Here is a 21,507-nt window from a genome sequence, read left to right on the forward strand (position 1 = left end):
TATATATTGTATATATTTACACTTATGCCAACTTGCACCATTTTTTTTACAATTATGTCAAAGTTATTGTTTTCAATAACTTTGTTTTCCAATGTTTTCAAAGTTATTCGGTGCACTTATGCCAATTTGCACTTATGAAATTCGCGCTTATTCAGCCACCCAATTTTGACATGCTGTTGGCAAGACTTGCAGTATTTGAATTCAACCAAAATTTGCTTATTTTATTTGTGCATGCTCAAACAAATAGGGAAAAGGGGAGGGAGCAAGTTTTTACAAACTTTATTTTTTACCTTTGATTAATGAAGCACCCTAATATAAATGTATCTATAGAAAAATTGTGCATAAAAAAAAAAGTTTTCTAATAGATATAATTTCTAAAATCGAATACGAAAAACAATATACAAAATCTTGCAAATAATGTTAAACAAAAACTACACTTAGGACACTCAAACAACAAAATAGCTTTATCTTACAATGAAGCAACCGATCCAACTGTAAAACTACCGTGGATAACAAAATTTTTAAAACTTAAAAAAATCTTAAAAAAGCTGGTAACAAGATGTGCTTTTAAATCAAGATAATAGCTACAAGAAAAAAAACAGTAAAAAAAATGAACTTTAGAAATACGTGACCGATCTGCAACTAGGCATCATAAAAACAAATGCTCAAGAAATATAAAATAGGAGAAAGTAAAATCATTGAAAATAGAATCTTAAAATAAAGTCGATTGAAATTCCATTTATTAAATTGGAGCCTGAAAATAGAGATATGAGTCTAGGCAACTGTCAGTATTTCAAAACACAGCTCTTGACGCTATACTCAATAATAAACCAATAATAAGCATCTATGATAGCGAACTGTTGTTTATCTAATTGTTGAGAGTATATTTTAAACCCCGGCCTTAATAGTCTTTAGCATTTTTAATAGAATAACTTTTTTATAGCAGTTTTAAAAAAGCGTATTTATCAGATGTCTTAATATATAAAATAAATGCCTTGTGTGAGATGTATTTCAATGCAGATTTGTTTTGTCTGAAATAAAAAACTTTAAAGATACTAACGATTGCTGCATTGTTGCTTTGATCGATGTTAAAATTCGGTTTTATTTAAACATTGGTTATCGTATCAATACGGCGTACCTGAAAGTTTTAAGTACAGGTTTCAAATTGAAATTCATAAATCCAATTATTGATAAAGTATTTGTAATAAAAATGTCTTCTTTTTTTTTTATAGAAAGATTTAGCTCATTTTAAATGTTAAAAAATATTTCTTGCTTTTCCTTTGACTTGAAGCATGCATGAGTATTATCCACATTTTATAAGTTATAGGTTTGAATGAATTAACATAGTGCATATTACGGGTTTTTTTCCCGTATTTTGTAAAAAATAATTGTTCGATTTTCTATAACTCAATATGAATAAAAGCCCAAAGTAATACCTTCCTAATGAAACAAAATCAGTGCTAAAGATAGCAAAATAAGCTGCCATTTGTGTTCCCATACAAAACCAGCAGTTGATTAATTGTATGTTTTGTTAGTCTAACAATAATTCGTTAGGCTAGCTTTAAACCTATTAAATTGTGTTACTAGGATATTTATTCTTTCAAAATATTTACAAAGAAACAAAATAATAATAGTAAATGTTTACATAAATTTTAACAACATAATTAATACATATATTACATACATACATACATACATACATACATACATACATACATACATACATACATACATACATACATACATACATACATACATACATACATACATACATACATAAATACATACATACATACATAAAAAAAAAAATAAATACATACATACATACATACATACATACATACATACATACATAAATACATACATACATACATACATACATACATACATACGTACATACATACATACATACATACATACATACATACATACATACATACATACATACATACATACATACATACATACATACATACATACATACATACATACATACATACATACATACATACATACATACATACATAAATACATATTATACATATATATTATACATTAAAATGTTACGGCTCAAAATAACAACATAGTTACTCCACTTTTAAGCTAATTTTATAATAGGTAAGTGTCCCAATCTATATTATTGCTAAGAGAGTTTTGATTGATTCTAATATTAACACGATAGAGCATACATACACGCCCAGTTTGTGAAAAACTTAGTGAATAACATTTTGCGTTTTGCAAGCATGAGAAAATGCACGTGTCAGCATCATACGCTTCAATTGAAGGATCGATATAAGTAACAATAGCGTCAGCTGTAAAATAAAACCTCATCATAATTTGTGTTTTTATTTATTGTTTAAAATTTATCATATTTAATTAAAAATATATAACTTTTTTTGTGTTTACTACTTTTGAAGCAGAACTTTATGAAATTTTTAAGTGACGTTTATTTAAGAGCTTATTAACCAGAATGATTTTTTTGACAAAACAAGGTGTTTTTAAATTTTGGGGATTGAGTCTGTTTTTAAATTCTGGAAGGAAAGTTGAATATCAGAAGCTATTTCATTATTAAATATTTAATTTAGAGTTATTAAATCATTTATATTATTAAATTTATTTTATTAAATTATTTATTTAAGACATGGCAATGCGTTTAGCATTTGTCAAAGCAAAATGCTATTGAATCAAATAGAGTACTTCTTCTAACTTTAACTGCAGACATAATACTTAATGACAAAAAAAGTTGATTAAGGTACTATTTATTTAAATGTTCAAACGTAAAAATCACTAGTGCATGCAGTAGATAGAGTTTTTTTTTTATTCATTTCAATTTATTCATTTTTAAATTCTAATATTGAAAAGAGTAGAGTGTGATATATTAGTGCAATGTTTCCATCATTTACAATTAGTTTTTCTACCTAGGCTGTATGTTTGATGAATCTATTTCTGTAGATTCATCAAACATTCTGACAAAGGATAATAATGGTAATTTTTTTATTCTCTCTTGATATCTTTTAGGGAAGCACAATAAAATTGTCCTGTTCCATCTAGAGCAAGTTTACCGATAGAAAAAACACTTTTGAACTTGTTTTGAGCTGGAGATCTCAAAACAAGTTCAAAATGTCATATAAAAAAATTGTATTCGCTGGAATTTTCAAAGCAGATGAAACTTAAAATCCATACAGTTGTTTATTTTTCAATTATTTTTGATCAAATTTGGATGTGTCTCATAAGGAACAAATCTCCTTTGTCATTTAAATTGTTCGCCTTGACTTTACAATCAATGGATAGTTAAGGAGCGTTTTCTGAAGGTAAGACGTCAGGAGAAAAAGAAGGGTGCTGATATTGGAAATTAGGTATGGAAGTTTTGGACCAAGAAAGATTAAGTTAAAGAACTGTCAAGGCAAGGGTTATGATAATAGGGCTAACATGCCTGGTGAATATAAAGAAGTGCAGACTTTTGTTATTGAGAATCATTCTCAAGCTTGCGTATTGGTTCATTTTGTGGAACCCTATCTGTCAACGATGCCAGCCTTTATCTCCAATCAAAAAGCATTTCTATGGACAACGAGGCAATTTTTTTAAGGACTCTTATCCATGTTCTTAACCGATTAACCGACTTCTTGACCTCAAATCGTCTAAGTAGCAAAATTGATTGCATTTGACCTAGCTTTGTCTGGATTAATTTGTTAAGATAAAGACAAGGACAAGAAAAAAAAAGCATAATACGGCAAGTCAATGAACACAGCCTACTTCCACGAAAAAAAATCAAAGGATTTTTAGTCAGTGTAGCTCTTGACACGCTACTCCAGCAGATAAGCAGCAAGATAGATTTAGCTAAAAAAAAACACGAAGGTGGTCTCCATCTCCTTCTAATTATAAAGAAACTTTTAATCAGAAAAAAAAAGCAAAGCCGGCAAATCCCAAGATTAATGATGTAAAAGAAGATTTGATTAAAATTTTTTTCAAACAATCAAGTAGTTTTGAGAAAATAGAATTCTTTCCTTTGATTAAGTCGCTTAACGGAATCTACCGGAAAAGATTGCATTTACAATACAATTCCGGTTTCAGTGCTAGGTGGAGAATGCTTTTTCAGTTAGCTTTCTTTAATTAAAGCCAAATTGCGATTAACTATGACTGAACAACGCTTTACATACTTTATGGTGATTAATTACGACCACGCCAAGACTTTATTGTACAAAGATATTTTCTTCATTGCAAAACTAGATGTTTTGCAATGTAGAAAGACCGTAAAGAAAAGTTATTGCGATCAGACTATTCTTCATAATAAACATTTTCTTGCTGACATGAATAACCAATTTATAATTGAATCCATTTAAAGTATGCATTACAGATTTTTTCTGAGAGGTTTAAATTTTTAATTTTTATTCTTTTTTTTTTCTTCTTTATGCAATGTAAATTTTATCATTGACTTTTCCTCGGAAATTGAGGCACAAAGTATTGAGAGTCAAGTTTCAATAAACATGAAAAAACTGCTAAAACAATTTACATTATATTACGTTAAAATTAAATATGTTCAAACGAGAGAAAAGACTTTTGCGTTAGTAAAAGCTTCCACAATAATATAGAATGTTGAAATCAAGTTCAACAATAAACTAAATAATCAAGAACAAGAAAAGACTTTTATACAAGTAATGATTTTGAAAATAATGGTGCAGAAAATGAACAAAACTTTGTAGTTATTGTGTACATTGATGAACCAAGCTATTTGTTATAACAATTTTGTAAAGAGAAGTTTTTTTTTGTTCAGTTGATGCTTGTTATACTGTGTTCAAAATGTAACTACAAAAACATGTCCAGTTTAGATAAAGTTGTTGGTTTGTTTTTACTTTGTTAAATGTTTATATCAAATAGGTTTTGTTAATGTGAAAATTGATTTCTAACTATTATAAAAAATTACCTCCAAATATAACAGTTAGAGGAACTTTAATAACATCCGACGTAGACATGGTAATTTCACTGATTAAATTTCTATAAAATGAAAAGTTGTCTATTTCCACCGCTAAAAAAAAAAATTTAAGCACGACAATGCTATATAATAATGCAAATAATTATTAGAATACTTTTTATAGTATAGTATATAATATATAATAGTTAATATAACAATAATGCTAATAATAATTAGATATTAATAGTTCACAGAAAAAAAGGAGATATCTTTTTCCCTCGCAAGCATATTTTAAATTAGGGTAGATTAGGGTATTATGAGCACCTTAAGCGAAAATAGGAATATTTTTCAAAATAACTATGCTGTGACCAATGTTTTAGCGAATAAACAATATTTAGGGATCACTACTCATGATCTAATTTGATTTTTCGGCACGCGAAATATTTTTTTAGAAATACAGAGGTTTTAAAAAGACAGAAAAAGTGCTCATGTTACCCGGACCACTGGGTAATATGAGCACTTTAAAATATTTGATAAAAAATATCTAATAACCAAAGAAAAACAAGGCAAAACAATGCAATTAAGCATTTAAGTAGCGGAGTATTTAAATGGAGTATAAGAAAGATAAAAAAAAACCGTTTTCTAATATCTTTTTCCATAACACAAAATGTTATCATAATAAGAATGTATTATAACAATTATTTGTTTAATAACATAACACAACATAACTTTCTTAATATAAAACTGTTAAAAGTAACATTTTATACACAATTACAACAAAAAAAAAAACAGATTTTAGTTTTCTTTTTCCAGTACACGATTCACAGTACCAACTCTTGCAATGACTACATTGATTCCATGGCACTTCAGACTCATTGTACAAAATTTCACATATCATACAAAATGTTTGATCGATCCTGCTATTTTTATTTTTATTTTTTAAAAGCTAGGTTATAAAGCAATTTTAGGATATTATTTAAAATAATATTATATATATACTTTTTAATTGTTTTATTTATTATGTATTATAAACAATATTTAAAAAGTATTTTTCTTCAGAAAAAATAAAGTGTTATCTTTGAAATAACTGTTTAAAAAGTAAAGGTATATATTTGTAACTTGAATGTGTGTATAGGCAACTTACAATTTTCTCTAGCATTTCATCTTGTGGTTTAATAATCTTAATTGGTACCTCACTGGCAACATTTAAATTGATTTTCCTTTTTCTGTGTGTATATTCTATCTTTGCTGAGGTTTTTGTATTCAACATCTTTTTTGTTTTAGAATTTTCAAGTACACATCTATATGGTGAACTGGTAACTATAGCAGCATGTTGAACAGATCTTTGTTTTCTTGATGTTTTATTAAGAGATACAGACTCATCAAGCAGTTGGGCAAATGTTTTAGTGACAGAACTATTGCATTGTTTTGAATTACAATGTGTTCTGGTTTAATTGGTCTGGTCGATTGTTACTTTTTCCTGTGAATCACTGAGTCTGATGTTAGAGGTATTCTGTTCTTGATTTGTCACTGCAGCTGCTATGAAATCTTCATCTGTGAAAATGAGGCGATTAAAAGGATGAATTCCTGGTTTACAAAATCCGCTCTTAGCTTTACTTACTGAAGCAGCGTCAGCATAAGCAGTGCTGAACAGATTTCCGAATTCAGCCTCTGTTACTGGTCTAACAGGGTGTTGGCGATGCCATGACTGCGCAACTGAATTGTATTGTGAGCTTAAGGATTTAAAAAAATTAATATCTAGTGGCTGCATTTTTTGGGTCCAATGACTTGGAAGGCCTAATATAATCACATTGCTTCTGCGAGCTTTTAATATCACTTTTATGTTCTTTACATGACAGCTATGACCGTCTAATATAAGTAAAGTTGGTGTATTACAGTTTGATGGTTGAGTAAATTGTTAAAGTGGTCAAACCAGATATCAAACAGTTCTTCATTTATCCAACCATTTTTTGTTGCAACACCAAGTGCTCCTTGGGGTGCTTGATCCATAAAAGATGGCTTCATACGTACACGAGGAAAAATAATCATAGGAGGCACATATGCTCCAACAGCACTCACACAGCATAACACTGTAATGGTTTTGCTTTTTTCTAAACTTGTTATTGCTCCTACTGATCTCTTTCCTTTTAGAGCAACAATTTTACCAGGAGTATGACATACTGAAAAGCCACTTTCATCAGCATTAAAGATGCGACTTGGTGCGGTTACAATTTTTCCATACTGATTAAATATAATTGACTCTAAGGCATAAAAAAAACGATCAACTTTCTCCTTGTTAAATTCGGATGCACGTGCCATAGAAGTTGGTTCTGGTTTTCTTAAAGATAAGTTTGAGTTTGAGTTTAAAAATGAACGTATCCAATCTTCTCCTGCACACTTACTTATTTTGTTAAATTTATGTGGGATGCAATTAACTTCACAAAAACGATATGCTAGACGCCTTATGTCTATCTTTGTTAACCCAAATAATCTTTTTTCCATTTCAATAATAATGCTAACTAATTCAGTTTCTTGAACTTTGCTTAGTGTTCTAGGTCTACCAAGAACTTTGTTTAAATCAGCACCATTTTTAACTTTATTTATATAACGTCTCAATGTCTGTCTTGGTATGCCAAATAATTTTGACGCATTCTTTTGACTTCTTCCATGTCTTAATACATCATCACTGCTTTTTTCAAATTTTCAAAACACCATTCAGCTCTTTGAATTTTTAATTTAGTATCTTTTAGCATCTAAGAGAAAGCAATAAATGCTGATAACAATGATAATAAAAACTAATATATACATATATATGTATATATATATATATATATATATATATATATATATATATATATATATATATATATATATATATATATATATATATATATATATATATATATATATAGGCGCTAATTTACATCTCTACCCCCCTACTTTCATTTTTGATTATGATAAAGAATTTTATCCTGATTAAGAATCGTATAAAAACATAGACCTGAAAACCAAAGGAAAGTTTTCTAATTTGATGTTGAAGTGTCAAAAAATTATACCAAAAACGCTAATATTCGCCATCTTTTTTGAAACATGACTAAGTTATAATTAAGGCGGTAAACATAATGAAACTTAATCATTAAAAAAACTTGATAGCCCGGTTTTTATTCCGCTAAAACATTCTATGGATAAATTTGTTGTGTAATTTTCTTTTTATTTTTTTTTTTTTTTTAAAAACTTCGAACTTCAATAAGTTTTATTTTTTATTTTCAGATTATATACATATTTTTTTAAATATATTATTATTTTAGATAGACAAATGTTACTATATACAAAAATAATAATCAAACGGGATATTCATCAACAACTTGGTTCCAAAAGTGAAAATAAGAATGTTCTTTAAAACGTTGCGCCCACATGAATTCTGACAAATAATCGGGAATCATTTCTCTATTTGTGGGTCCAAACATAGCTTTAAATTTGGCTTTGCTTCTTTGCCACATTGCCTCAACCCTGTTTGTTGTAACATTTGTTGCAGGATCAACAAAATGTAAAGTATGGTTTACTGTACCATGTTGAAAACCTTGCGCTGCTAAACCTTGGTATGCTGCCCACATATCGCTCCATATTTCAGTTCCAGGACGAATCCATTATATAATGATGGGTAATATGGTTGCTGCATCGCGGTGTGCTACAGGAATGAGTAACCCTTCTTTAGTTGCTATATCGTACGCACCAAAAATCCATTGATCTTCTTTAATTCTACCTCGGTTGTATCTCCTTCTTGAAAAAAGTGATTCATCTATTTCCACTATTGAACCTGGCCCTCCTAATTGCACACGGTTGTTAGGGAAATAAGTAACAGCAATGTCTCTACAAAATTGATTCCAATCAACTACAGTTTTATTGCTACCAATTTCTAAATCCTTTTGTATGTCTTCTACTGAAAGGCCACGACTTTTTCCGGCGCTACGAGTCCAAATATTAGTAATACCTATTATTTGCCAAAGTTTCAGTTGAGATCTTTCAAAAAAACTTCCAACACGAATACTTATTTTCTTTTTGCATTGCTTTTGCATGCATCTCCAAATCTTTCCATCGACATTATGACAATTTTGTTCGTTGCACTGGATGTTACATCGAGGACAGATCATATTTATAGCAAGTAAACCAAACTCCCTGCACCACCGAATGCACTCGGTATCATTGTTTTTAAACCTGCGACCGATTTCCGGTAAATTAATCCTATTAAACTCGATAATAGTCGGTCGTCTAACGTTCGCCATTTTAATTTTAAAACAGAAATACAGAAACATTTCTTTTATATCTTTTATAACTACATTTTATTTTTTGCAAATTTTTTGCATCGGAATTTTTATGAATACTTTTGGAATTTTCATGAGTATTTTAATTACTTTCAAACTACAGAAACCAGGTGGCGTAATTAAATAGTGAAATTTAAAAGTGTTATAAAAAAAGATGGTGAACATTAGCGTTTTTGGTATATTTTTTTGACACTTTAACATTAAATTAGAGAACTTTCCTTTGGTTTTCAGGTCTATGTTTTTATACGATTCTTAATCAGGATAAAATTCTCTATTATAATCAAAAATAAAAATAGGGGGGTAGAGATGTAAATTAGCGCCATATATATATATATATATATATATATATATATATATATATATATATATATATATATATATATATATATATATATATATATATATATATATATATATATATATATATATATATATATATATATATATATATATATATATATATATATATATATATATATACATATATATATATATATAAAACCAAATAATTTTTAAAATAAAACCCTTCGATTTATTTTAATAAAATAATCAAGCGCGTGTTTGGAAATCGGACCTAAAGGCGACATATCAATTTCATGCTATAACACCGGATTATATGAGCTTGCTCAAATTACCTGGAAATAGTATGTTTTAATTCCATGAGCATAAAATGTTCAAATCATATAGTTTTCACTTGATAATTCAACGCATGTTTAACTGTATAATTTTTCATAAAAAAATACAAAAGGAACGACTTGAACAACAATATTCAACTCCATAGACCATTTTATTTGTATCAAAAATGTTTTAAAAAAACAAATTTTTTGACTGCCTTTTAAATATAAAGTACCCACTAATAACTTCATTCCGCAATAAAATAAACAGAATGATTTATGTAACCAGTATGTAAAAGTGATTCAAAAAATGCCAAGCTTTTGGAATTTCAGCGAATGCAAGATAGAAAACTTCAAGTATGCTCATATTTCCAAGGTGCTCAAATTACCCTAATCTACCCTATATCTAAAAGTGGATTTTCGAAGACATATTTATGCTTTTTTGAGATCATTTAATAGTTTTTAAAAACTTATTATTATTTCGACTTTTTATTAGGTTTACAAGCATTTCTTCACTTTAGCAAGAATATATCTCTGGAAATATAAACATGCGCAAACTATCCATTTCTTCTTTAACCTTTTTACAAACATTATAATAAAACTATTGAAATTATTTATGGATTTATATAAACACTAGGTTAAAATATTTTTTTCCAAATTATTTTAGAAATACTTGATAGAGGATTAGAAAACTCATGGTTATTTTTGATTAAATAAATAGTGTTGAAGTCTAAAATATTTTTTGTTAAAACTTTATCGAGTCATTTACGTGGCGTTTATTTTGGTAACACGGCGTTACATTGCCAGCTTGCGCGTGTTTTCAAACTTGCAGGCATAGTAAGTGGAAACCATGAAAAAACAACCATAAAATTTTAATAGACAAATCAAAATTAAAGTTTTTGCGAGTGGTTTCTATCGGTACATGAATTTTGCGCTAAACTTGAAGTTGATTCATAAGAAAAAAAGCGTATGGATCATAGGTCTATCATACATCATACTTCCTATTTACATCCTACCATTTTTTAACATATCTTGAGATTAATCTCTCACATTGATAATATTATATCAAACTGATATTTGCAGATAAAATATTACAAAAAATTGACACACCAATTATAATTATACTCCTAAATAAAAATTGATTATCAAAAAACTGAAAATCTATACGTAAAATAAAATTTTTTAAATCTTTGGTGAAATAAGGAAAACAAACAAGAGACGTCGGATTGCTCTTCATCATGACAAAGCAAGCTCTCACATTTCGCTCAAACAAGAGACTATTTGAGCACTCAAAACATGGAATTGATGGGTCATCCGCCGCACAGCTCTGATTTGGCACCCAATGATTTCTTTTTGTTTCCATCCGTGAAGAATAAACTGCGTGGTCAACGATTTTTATCGCCCGAAGAAGCTATAAAATTCGTTCAAAAATTAAAATTCGTTCAAAAATTATGTTTTGAAAATACCTCATTCGGAATGGAAGAAATGCTTTAAAAACTGGTTTAAGCGCATGCAAAAGTGTATTGATCACCGTGGCGAGTACTTTGAAAAAAAAATATATATATATTTGCAGCTTAACTATTTGTTTTTGTTCCTATTCCCGAAATATAAATAGTGACCCTCGTATTAACGCAGAACAGTTTACAGTCTTATGGTTATTGTATGTTAGTTATCATTGGGACGACCCCATATAAATATAAATATAAATATATATATAAATATAAATATATATATAAATATAAATATATATATATATATATATACATATATATATATATATATATATATATATATATATATATATATATATATATATATATATATTTATATATATATATATATTTATATATATATATATATATATATATATATATATATATATATATATATATATATATATATACATATATATGTATATATATATATATATATATATATATATATATATATATATATATATATATATATATATATATATTTATATATATATATATATATTTATATATATATATATATATATATATATATATACATATATATGTATATATATATATATATATATATATATATATATATATATATATATATATATATATATATATATATATATCCCACCCCTCCCTCTTTTGTCATCCTTGTTATTTGACATACCTCTTAAACTAGACATTCGTTAATAAATAAAGAAACGAACATCAACGTTTATTTATTTTTTTTTTTTTTTTTTTTATTTAACAATATTCTCTGGTAAAAGTGTCATTGGTACATAATATATGAAGAACACGGAAACTCAAAGAGGATCATAAGATTCTGTCACCGAGAACCGTTTAACAATACAAAAATTATAAACCAATTATTTCAAAAAAATATAAAATAAAAAGTAAATACCGTTTAAGAAAACCTTCATACAAATAAAATAACCTCAATTATAAAACACCGTTTAACAAAACAATAAAAAAATAAAATCAAATATTTTAAATTAGTAAATACCGTTTTTATGAAAACCGTCATACAAATAAAATACCGATTAAAAAAACAATAAAAAAAAAACAAATATTTAAAATTACATTTAGAAACACTTATAAAAGAGAAACGAGATCAGAAGAACTCGAAAATATTTTCTATTGAGAAAATAACTTTTTTCAGTTTGTTTTTGAAAGAAGAAAAATTCCAACTTTAGGAAAAATCAAAATTTTTTAAAACTATTTGGTTCCACAAATAAGCTCCGCGATAAGATATTAGAGACCTTCCAAAATTTGAATGCGAATATTGTTGATAAATAAAGTTGTCATTTCTTAGATCATATTTGTTTTTGGGCTTTATTGCATATAAATTTTGAAAAGGTATTGGAGCTAAGTTTATCTTACATTTAAATATAAAGCAATGAGTGTTAAAAACATATAGTTGGTATATATTAAAAATACTCATTTTGAATAAAAGTGGTTTTGCATGAGTAAAACGATCTTTAAAATTTATTAGTCGTGCTAGATGCTTCTGTTGCCGATAAAGAGGATCTAATTGACTTTTTTTAGCACTGCCCCATGCGATATTTGAATAATTTAGATGGCATTGAATAAGTGAGTAATAAAGTTGAATTAATGCGTGTCTATTTACAAAACTTCTCGCTTTATATAATACTCCAATATTTTTTAAACTTTGTTGCGCAAGGTTTCAATATGATTTTTCCACGTAAGATTTTTATTTTAACTAATTATCGTCCAATTTCTGTACTTTCTGTACCAGAAAGTACAGAAATTGGACGATAATTAGTAATATTTGATAATTCCCCCCGCCCCCCCTTTAAATATTGGTGTAACTTTGGCTATCTTTAGTTGATCAGGAAATATACCTTGTTTAATTGAACAACTAAAGACCTGAAAGAGTATAGTTTTTATGATCTCGTAAGAACTGATTATAACATTACCATTTATTTGATCTGGGCCTTTCGATTTATTGATTTTTAGCATTTTGTAAACACATTCAAACTCTTTAATCGAAAGTTCAAAGTTATTAAGTAAAAAAATTATCGGAAGATTAAGATCATTAATTGTGTTAGTTATAATTGGAATATTTTTTCTAAATTTGGACCAATTGTTACAAAAAAATTATTTATTTGATTTGCTATATCTTTAGGATTATATAAGAAATCATCATTATTTTTAATAATTTTTGGTAAGTTGCATGTTTTAATTTTTTGATTGCCAGTAATTTCATTTAAAATTTGCCATGTGCGTTTAGCATTATTCTTAAACTTCTCTAATAAGTTTGAATAGCATATTTTTTAAGTTTTTTTTTTGACTTTCAAAAAGCTTTACATAATTTTTATAAATTTCCTTATTTTTATCTGTTTTTGACTTTAAATACTTTATATACAATTTTTGTTTAACTTTGGAAGATTTCCTGAGTTCTTTAGTAATCCATGGTGACTTTAAGCATTTTTTGTTTAAGTTAACTTTGTATTGTCGAAAGTTTGCATCATAAACATCATAGAATGTTCTAAATAATAAGTAATAAACCATATTTGCTTCCGACGAAAAATTTATTTGTTTCCAATGTAGTAATGATAGTTGTTCATTAAATGATGCAATATTTACTTCACTGAAACAGCGTTTTAGGATAACTTGTTTTTTTATTTTTAAATCTATATTTAAAAAAAACGGTTTGTCGCGCCCCGCATATATATATATATATATATATATATATATATATAATATATATATATATATATATATATATATATATATATATATATATATATATATATATATATATATATATACATATATATACATATAAATATATATATATATATATATATATATATATATATATATATATATATACATATATATATATATATATATATATATATATATATATATATATATATATATATATATATATATATATATATATATATATATGAATATATATATAAATTTATATATTTATATGGGGTCGTCCATATAGTACGTACACCAAAAGTTTTGACTTTTGACCCCTCCCCTTGTTGCCATACGTACTTTTAAGTCTCCACCACTCTTAGAAAGTACGCACGTATTACAAATACCCCCTCCCCCCCCCCCAAAAAAAAAAAAACTTTTTTTATTTAAATAAAAAAGTTTATTGAAAAAAAAGGTTGAAGCTGGTTTCTTAGATACTTTATACGACCCCAAAGGCTTTTTTTGCGGCACAGGACCCCAATTTAAAAAATTATCATGCCATTTTGAAAGATCTTTTGTTTTATAACGGATAAATAATGGATCAAATAAAAATAAACGTTTTTTATTTGATCCGTTATTACGTAGACGTTTTTTCCGGGACCCCTCTTTAGAATGTCCGTAAAAAACGAGTCTTAAGCGAGATCAATCATATTGAAAAAAAAGCCTAAAACCCAGTGCCGCGGGTAGACTATCCATACCTTTTAATTGGAGGGAGTAGAGGGGTAGGGGAGAAGCAGCATATTTTGTCCCCTTTTGCTAATTTAAGGAGGTTTTAATTTTAGCAAAAGCGAGAGGTAAAATTTGAAAGATTTTGAGACCCTAATAACAAGTTTTTTTGGGGGGAGGGGGCATCCAAACCATTAGCCACCGCACTGCTAAAATCTGTTTTTTGTCGACTCAAAAAATAGGTTGTCTGAAATACGCCTTGCTCAGGGCCAGTATATAAGAGGTGACATGCGTGCATGTGGGCCTGGAGGATTTTTTAATGTTCCAGATAGGACACTTTCACAAATTTTGAAAACTCCATACTTAAGTATGTTTATACTTATGCCAAATGAGAAGGCCTTGCAAAAAATGGGACGGCGTAGGCCTGGGAATAAAAAGCCCTATAACGCTTTCCACCCCCTCCCCTGCCTATACCTGAGGGCACCAATGTATTAAAATTTTCAACTTTCCTATCTAAAACTGAATTTAAACTCATCGTCAGATTTTAAATTTCGTAGAAAAATATTGTAAATTACAAAAGTTGTGACCATGTAAAATTTACACACTCATTTCGGGAGGTCGGAAAATTTGCATGGTTATAACTTTTGTAATTTACAATTTTTTTCTACGAAATTTAAAATCTGTCGATAAGTTTAAATTTAGTTTTAGATAGTTAAGTTAAGTGGCCTCACGTTAAAGCAGAGAGGAGGGGCAAGCGTTTTAGTGTTTTTTGTTCCCAACCTTCTGTTTTTAGATGCTTCCAAGAAAAAGTTGATAGCTTAGAAAAAGATGTTGAAGGCCGTAAACGCGGTCTTAACTTTATCGGTGATCAACTTGAGACAAATGTAAGCAAAGTTGACAAAAAAATGGACGAAATTAAAACTTCGTTAATCGGAATAAATTCTTTTCAAGGAAAATTAGTCAGCGAATTGACCGAGAATATAAAAATAGTTGACATGGAAAATCGCAATCGCTGAAACAATTTGCGTATTGTGGGTGTTGAAGCGGACCTAATGAGACATACTAGGATGTTTTAAAAAAACTAAAAAGCTTATTAAAGAGGACCTGCAAATAAATAAACAAATAACCTAAAATCTATATTCTTGACAAGTTTTTGTTCAAAGCAAAAAGATATATCGTAAATGAGCATTCAGAGTAAGGTATTTTTTTCGCAAAAAAAAATTTTAATTTATTACTTGAATTTAACATTATATCAACCATTTTTAAGCATACGCGTATTACAAAACTATTTCGTCCGCTATTGATAATAATTTAACTAATAATTTTTTAGATCATTTTGAATCAGGTATTATTATTACAGATTTCTCTCGTTATTTTCCTATCTATTACATTGCTCACGGAGTTTCATTTAACGACGGCAATTAAAAAATATTTGTTACTAAAATAAAACTTTGTTTTAAAAGCTTAGAAAAACTTAAAAAAAAGCTGAACGAAGAGCGATGGGAAGATGTCTATTCCTCTGCAGACCTCAATAGCGCGTTTGACAATTTTTCGAACACTTTTCAAAATGTTTATGACAATGTTTGCCAAAAATTAACCACTGAAATAAAAAATAAACATTTAAAAAACCCATGGATGAAAAATAGTTTGATATAATCATCAAAAGAAAACAATAGCTTTACTTCTAAATTCTAAAAAGTTTCAAAAATCTAAAAAGGAAAATGCGTACCAATCATAAAAAAAGTTTTATATGATTGATACGCATTAAATAACTTAAAACAAGCTGAAATAAAGTACTATTCTAACCAGCTGGATAAATATAAGTCAAGAAAACTTGGTCTATTATAAATTAAGTAACTGGAAGAGAGAAAAAGAAACTCTCTTGCTTATCAAAAAAAGAATTATCAACAACAAAACTTTAACAAGTGAAAAAAAATATATGTCAAGAATTTAACAAATATTTTGTTAATGTAGGCGCCTCTCTTTCATCTAACTTTGTTCAGTCAACTAAAGTGTTTGATGAATACTTAGGAGAGAAACCCGCGACTAGCATATCTAATGAAAAAATAAATAAACACAAATTTAACAAAGCAGTATTATAAAGTGTAACAAGTCATGTGGATTAGTCATGACATTACCAGTAAAGTAGCTATCTAAGTTATGATAGTATAAGTAAACCATTACTTTATTTAATAGCATTTTTATTTGAGAATAGTATATTTCCTGATAAATTAAAACTAGCCAAAATTCACCCAGTTTTTAAAAATGGTGATTGTTCTTCTGTTTGCAGCTATTGCCCTATATCACTACTCCCTGTCTTTTCAAAAATATTTGAAAGGGTAATTTTTAATAGAAGTTATGACTACATGACCTTAAATACGCTTTTATACAAAAATCAATTTGGATTTCAGAGATAATGCTCTACTGAACATCCTATTATTGAACTTTCCACTAAAATATCTATGTCCTTTGATAAAGGGGAACAAATACTAGAAGTATTCATCGATCTCTCTAAGGCTTTTGATACTGTTGATCACGGAATTTTGCTTTCAAACTTAAAACATTACGGCATTAAAGGCCTAACATATAAGTGGGTTAAGAGTTATCTTTTTAATAGAAAACAGTTTTTATTTTCCTGGAGGAGTCAGGAGCTCTTGATATTGTTTGCGGAGTCCCACAGTGATTAATCTTGGGACCTTTAATTATTTTTAATATATAATAATGATATGATTAAAGCTTCTCATAAAACATCGTCAATAATGTATCCAGACGATACAAATTTATTCTACAACAATTCTGATGTAAAAATATTGTTTGAAACGATGAACACTGAAAAACAAAGCTTTAACCATTGGTTTATAGCTAATAAGTTATCATTAAATTGTGAAAAAAACAAGTTTTACTTTCTTCTATAAAATAAGACAATCAACTAATCTTCCGTTAAAGTTGCCAAAACTGTCAATTAATAAAAATGAAATAAATCAAGTAAACCATACAAGGTTTTTGGGAGTAATATTTGATGAGAACCTTTCATGGAAAAAACATATTAGTCTCATCGAAGCAAAAATATCCTAAACTTAGGGCCTTTCTTGATTATAAATCATGCAAAAAGCTTTACTTCAGTCTTGTTCATTGTCATCTCTCCTACGCTAATATTGTTTGGGCTTACACACCCAAAACTAAATTAATAAGATAAAAGAGCCTACGAAACCACGCATGTAAAGCAGTTAACTATTTAATGAGATTAGAAAACCCTTTTTCCTGTAATGAAATGCATGAATGTGTTAAATATATCAACACTTAATACGCTTCAAATAATAATATTTATGTATGAATATAAGAATAATTTGCTGCCAAAAGTATTTTCTGATATTTTCACAAAAATACAATCTTCGGTCAAATACCAACCAAATCTATCACTTGAGCAGAGTAAAATCGCAAGTGTCAAAATTCTCAATTATTAGCTAAGGCCCGTCATTATGGAATCTATTAAAAAATAACAATATAAAAAATTTGAAAAGCATTTTCTCTTTTAAACGCCAAATGAAATTGCATCTTCTTAATTTCTGACATATATGTAAGTATGTTTGTATATGTGTGTGTGTAAGTATGTTTGTATATGTGAGTTTTTATTCTTCACATAGTATTTTTCAGAAAAAATATTTTATTGTAAATTTACTAAAGCCATGTGGGTTTTAAATGTTATTGTAAAGGGGTTCTGTAAAAATATTGTGGTGATACCAGTCATTCGTATCTTCTTTTAGTCCTTCTCTGTTTTACATATATTCTTTGTGTAACGTAAAAGTTTCATTGTAATTTTATTATTTTATTTTTATATAAACAGCGATATATATATATATATAAAAAAATAAAAATTGTGATAAATTAAAAAATCAAAGTAAGTTCTTATAAATTAATAAGATAAAAGTGCCTACAAAACCACGCAATTAAAGCAGTTAACTATTTAATGAAATTAGAAAACCCTTTTCCCTTTAATGAAATGCATGAATGTGTTAAATATATCAAAACTTAATTCGCTTCAAATAACAATATTTATGTATTAATAAAAGAATAACTTGCTGCCAAAAGTTATTTAAAAAAATTCTGGGTGGGTCAAGAGATCCTTTTTAACTTTTGCTGCGGACGCCCATGTATGTATATATATTTTATTTAGAATAATTTTTACAATTTTACTCCTACTTTGTTTTTGTTTTAAACTTACTTTACTATATAAGGTAAAATGGTGTAACATTGACACATCTTTATAAGAAAAAATTCGACGAAAAAAATTTGGTATTCAATATTTCTAAGTGTTTACCAATGATATTGCTGCCATAAACTGTTAAAAATATTAATTTTTTGTGTAATATTATTGATAGATAATTATTTTTGTTACTGTAGTGCCACTGTCAATATTGCACTCGATTTGGGGTAACTTTGACTGTAGAATAGTTTGTGCTTTAAATGTTTAAATACCTTATAAGTATACATAATAATTGGAATTTCGACAAATAAAATAGACATAACATTTGAAATATATATTAGCACCAATTTACTGTTTCTTTTAAAAATTTTTTACTTTTAAAAAAAATGTAGAATAGCACTAAAAGCAAAACAAAAATCTGTTATTTAAAAGATATCAAATAGATTCAGTTCTGATATTTTCTTCTCGATAAAATAAAAATCTTGATTCTTTTTCTTTTTTCGTCGCTTTTCACGGGTTGCTTGTGTTGAAGATTTTTCAAAAGTACAGTTTCTACTTTTTTTCTTGGAGTCAGAACATCCTGTAATTCATCTAAGCTTGTGACTCGCATTGGTTTGGAGCTTTAGTTATTCATGTCACAGATTGCCGGTGTAATCTTATTTTGATTTCCGATATTACTTGAGCTAATAATTACTCCCGATGTCAGTGTGTTTGCTACTGACAATTTCTCACAGTTTATTATACTTCGTTTTAGTGGAAAATTTCAAAAGCCAATAAAGCATTGCTTTGGTTGAATGCGCCATTGTCTGTAACCAATTTCAGTAACTGTGGAAAAGTTACTTTGTTTACATTTTTGTATCGTGTTGTCTCATAAATATTTTCAAACAGTTCCTCCAAGATGCTTTGACTGTCTTAAAAACACCTACACCTAAAGGATGGAAAATACTACCTTTATGACTACCTTTAAGACTTGTATGGGCAGGTAAATAAAGCAACTCAATTTTGTTTGCAATAGCTAAGTCTACAACAGTTTTTGATATGTGAGAGGTGTGTCCGTCAAATATTAGAAGCTTTGATCCTTCTATTTGGTTTGTTTTGCCAATAAATATCTTTTTAAATCATTAATAAATTGGTTGGATTCCATCCAATTTGAAGGAGAACAGTTGTAACGTGCATTATCCAGACCACCATTGCAACAGGTGCTTTAAAGGTGAAGACCTTTATAAACAATGAATTGTGATAAAAATTGACCGGTTGCAAAACAGCATACCTGGGTTGTGAACATTCTTTTATTTCAAGTACCAACCTTTTTATGGGATTTTTTAATACGCGTTTGCAAAAAATTTTCTGCTTGCCTATGTTGGTTTTAAATTGTGTTTCAGTGTTTCATCTACATTGATTATATTTTGTGGCTTATTCTGTAGAAGAATTTTCTCAATAACAACTGCTAAATTTTCAAGTCATCAACTACGTTAACGTTGCTTGCATACGCACGGTTAACAGGAATTATCCAATCCAACGATTGGATAATTCCTGATAACTGTGCGTATGCAAGCGTATTCGGTTAAGGTATAGGCTCTACTACTACTGTTAATGTAATGCTGCACAATACCCGCAACATTGCAACGATCTATCCCAAAGCCCCAGTCTCCAAGTTCCTAAATTGTACGAACAATCAACGTTTCTTCTTCTCTTGTCAAAACTGTCGGGCGTCCATCTTGTTTTCTATGCACTTTCTTGGGATTAATAATAATAATGTTATGTATTTGCCAGTTAGTAAAAAAAATTTACAATTCTAATTGTTAAAAGAAAAATTTACATGACTGGGACTAGAAGAAGACAAAATTAGTCTTATCATTAAGCCCCAAAAAATACATCATTATAAAATAAAATTTTCCAAGAAAATTCAAAAAATAAATAAAATATAAAATGTTTTACAATATTTAGCTTTTAAACAGCAGCTGACTATTGTTAAAATTATTTGAACCGACGCAGTTATAGCTATTTTTATCGACATAATTGTAAACATAACGATAGAATGCGGCGAACACAAATTAAACTATTTATTAATTGATGTTGTTCTATTGATTTTGCACATGAATGCCGCTTTACTTATGCAGACATTGTTTTCACTCACATCATTAATGGCTTTCTTCATGGCTTCCCAATCATACAATCCGTTTGTTGAACTTGATTTTATATGTAGTTGCGAGGCATGATATCATGTGGTCATAAACTTTAATAGAAAATCAATCATTTATTTATTTACGCTTAACGTGTAATGACAATAATTATACATTATGAGTCAACTTTTACAGACTTATAGGGTAACTTTGATAATCCTGCCAATGTTAACCCAAAACCGAAATGCGCGTTTTAAACAAAAAATACTAAGAAATCATTTTAAATGCTTAGCATTTAGAAACAACATCATAAAAATACATTTAAAATTGTATTATAGTTTGGTGAACTTATGACTAAAGTTTTTCAACATAAAAAAAACTAAGAATATGTTTAATTTGTGTTCGCCGCATTCTATCCTTATGTTTACAATTATGTCGATAAAAATAGC

At 28.0% G+C, this 21,507-nt stretch overlaps 1 protein-coding gene across 1 annotated transcript in view; it reads right to left on the reverse strand.

Moving 5' to 3' along the window:
* Nucleotides 1–1,575: 1,575 nt before the first annotated feature.
* The window catches only part of LOC136089454 (uncharacterized), a 39,772-nt gene continuing 19,840 nt past the window's right edge, over nucleotides 1,576–21,507 (reverse strand). The window contains exons 3-4 of the mRNA XM_065815462.1: nucleotides 4,922–5,023; nucleotides 1,576–2,312 (exon numbers count right to left, since the gene is read on the reverse strand). Coding sequence (XP_065671534.1) covers nucleotides 2,110–2,312; nucleotides 4,922–5,023 — 305 coding nt within the window. The 3' untranslated portion in view covers nucleotides 1,576–2,109. The remainder of the gene's footprint in view (nucleotides 2,313–4,921; nucleotides 5,024–21,507) is intronic.

Source organism: Hydra vulgaris, chromosome 13 (assembly GCF_038396675.1).
Source record: "Hydra vulgaris chromosome 13, alternate assembly HydraT2T_AEP".
NCBI classification, from domain to species: domain Eukaryota; kingdom Metazoa; phylum Cnidaria; class Hydrozoa; order Anthoathecata; family Hydridae; genus Hydra; species Hydra vulgaris.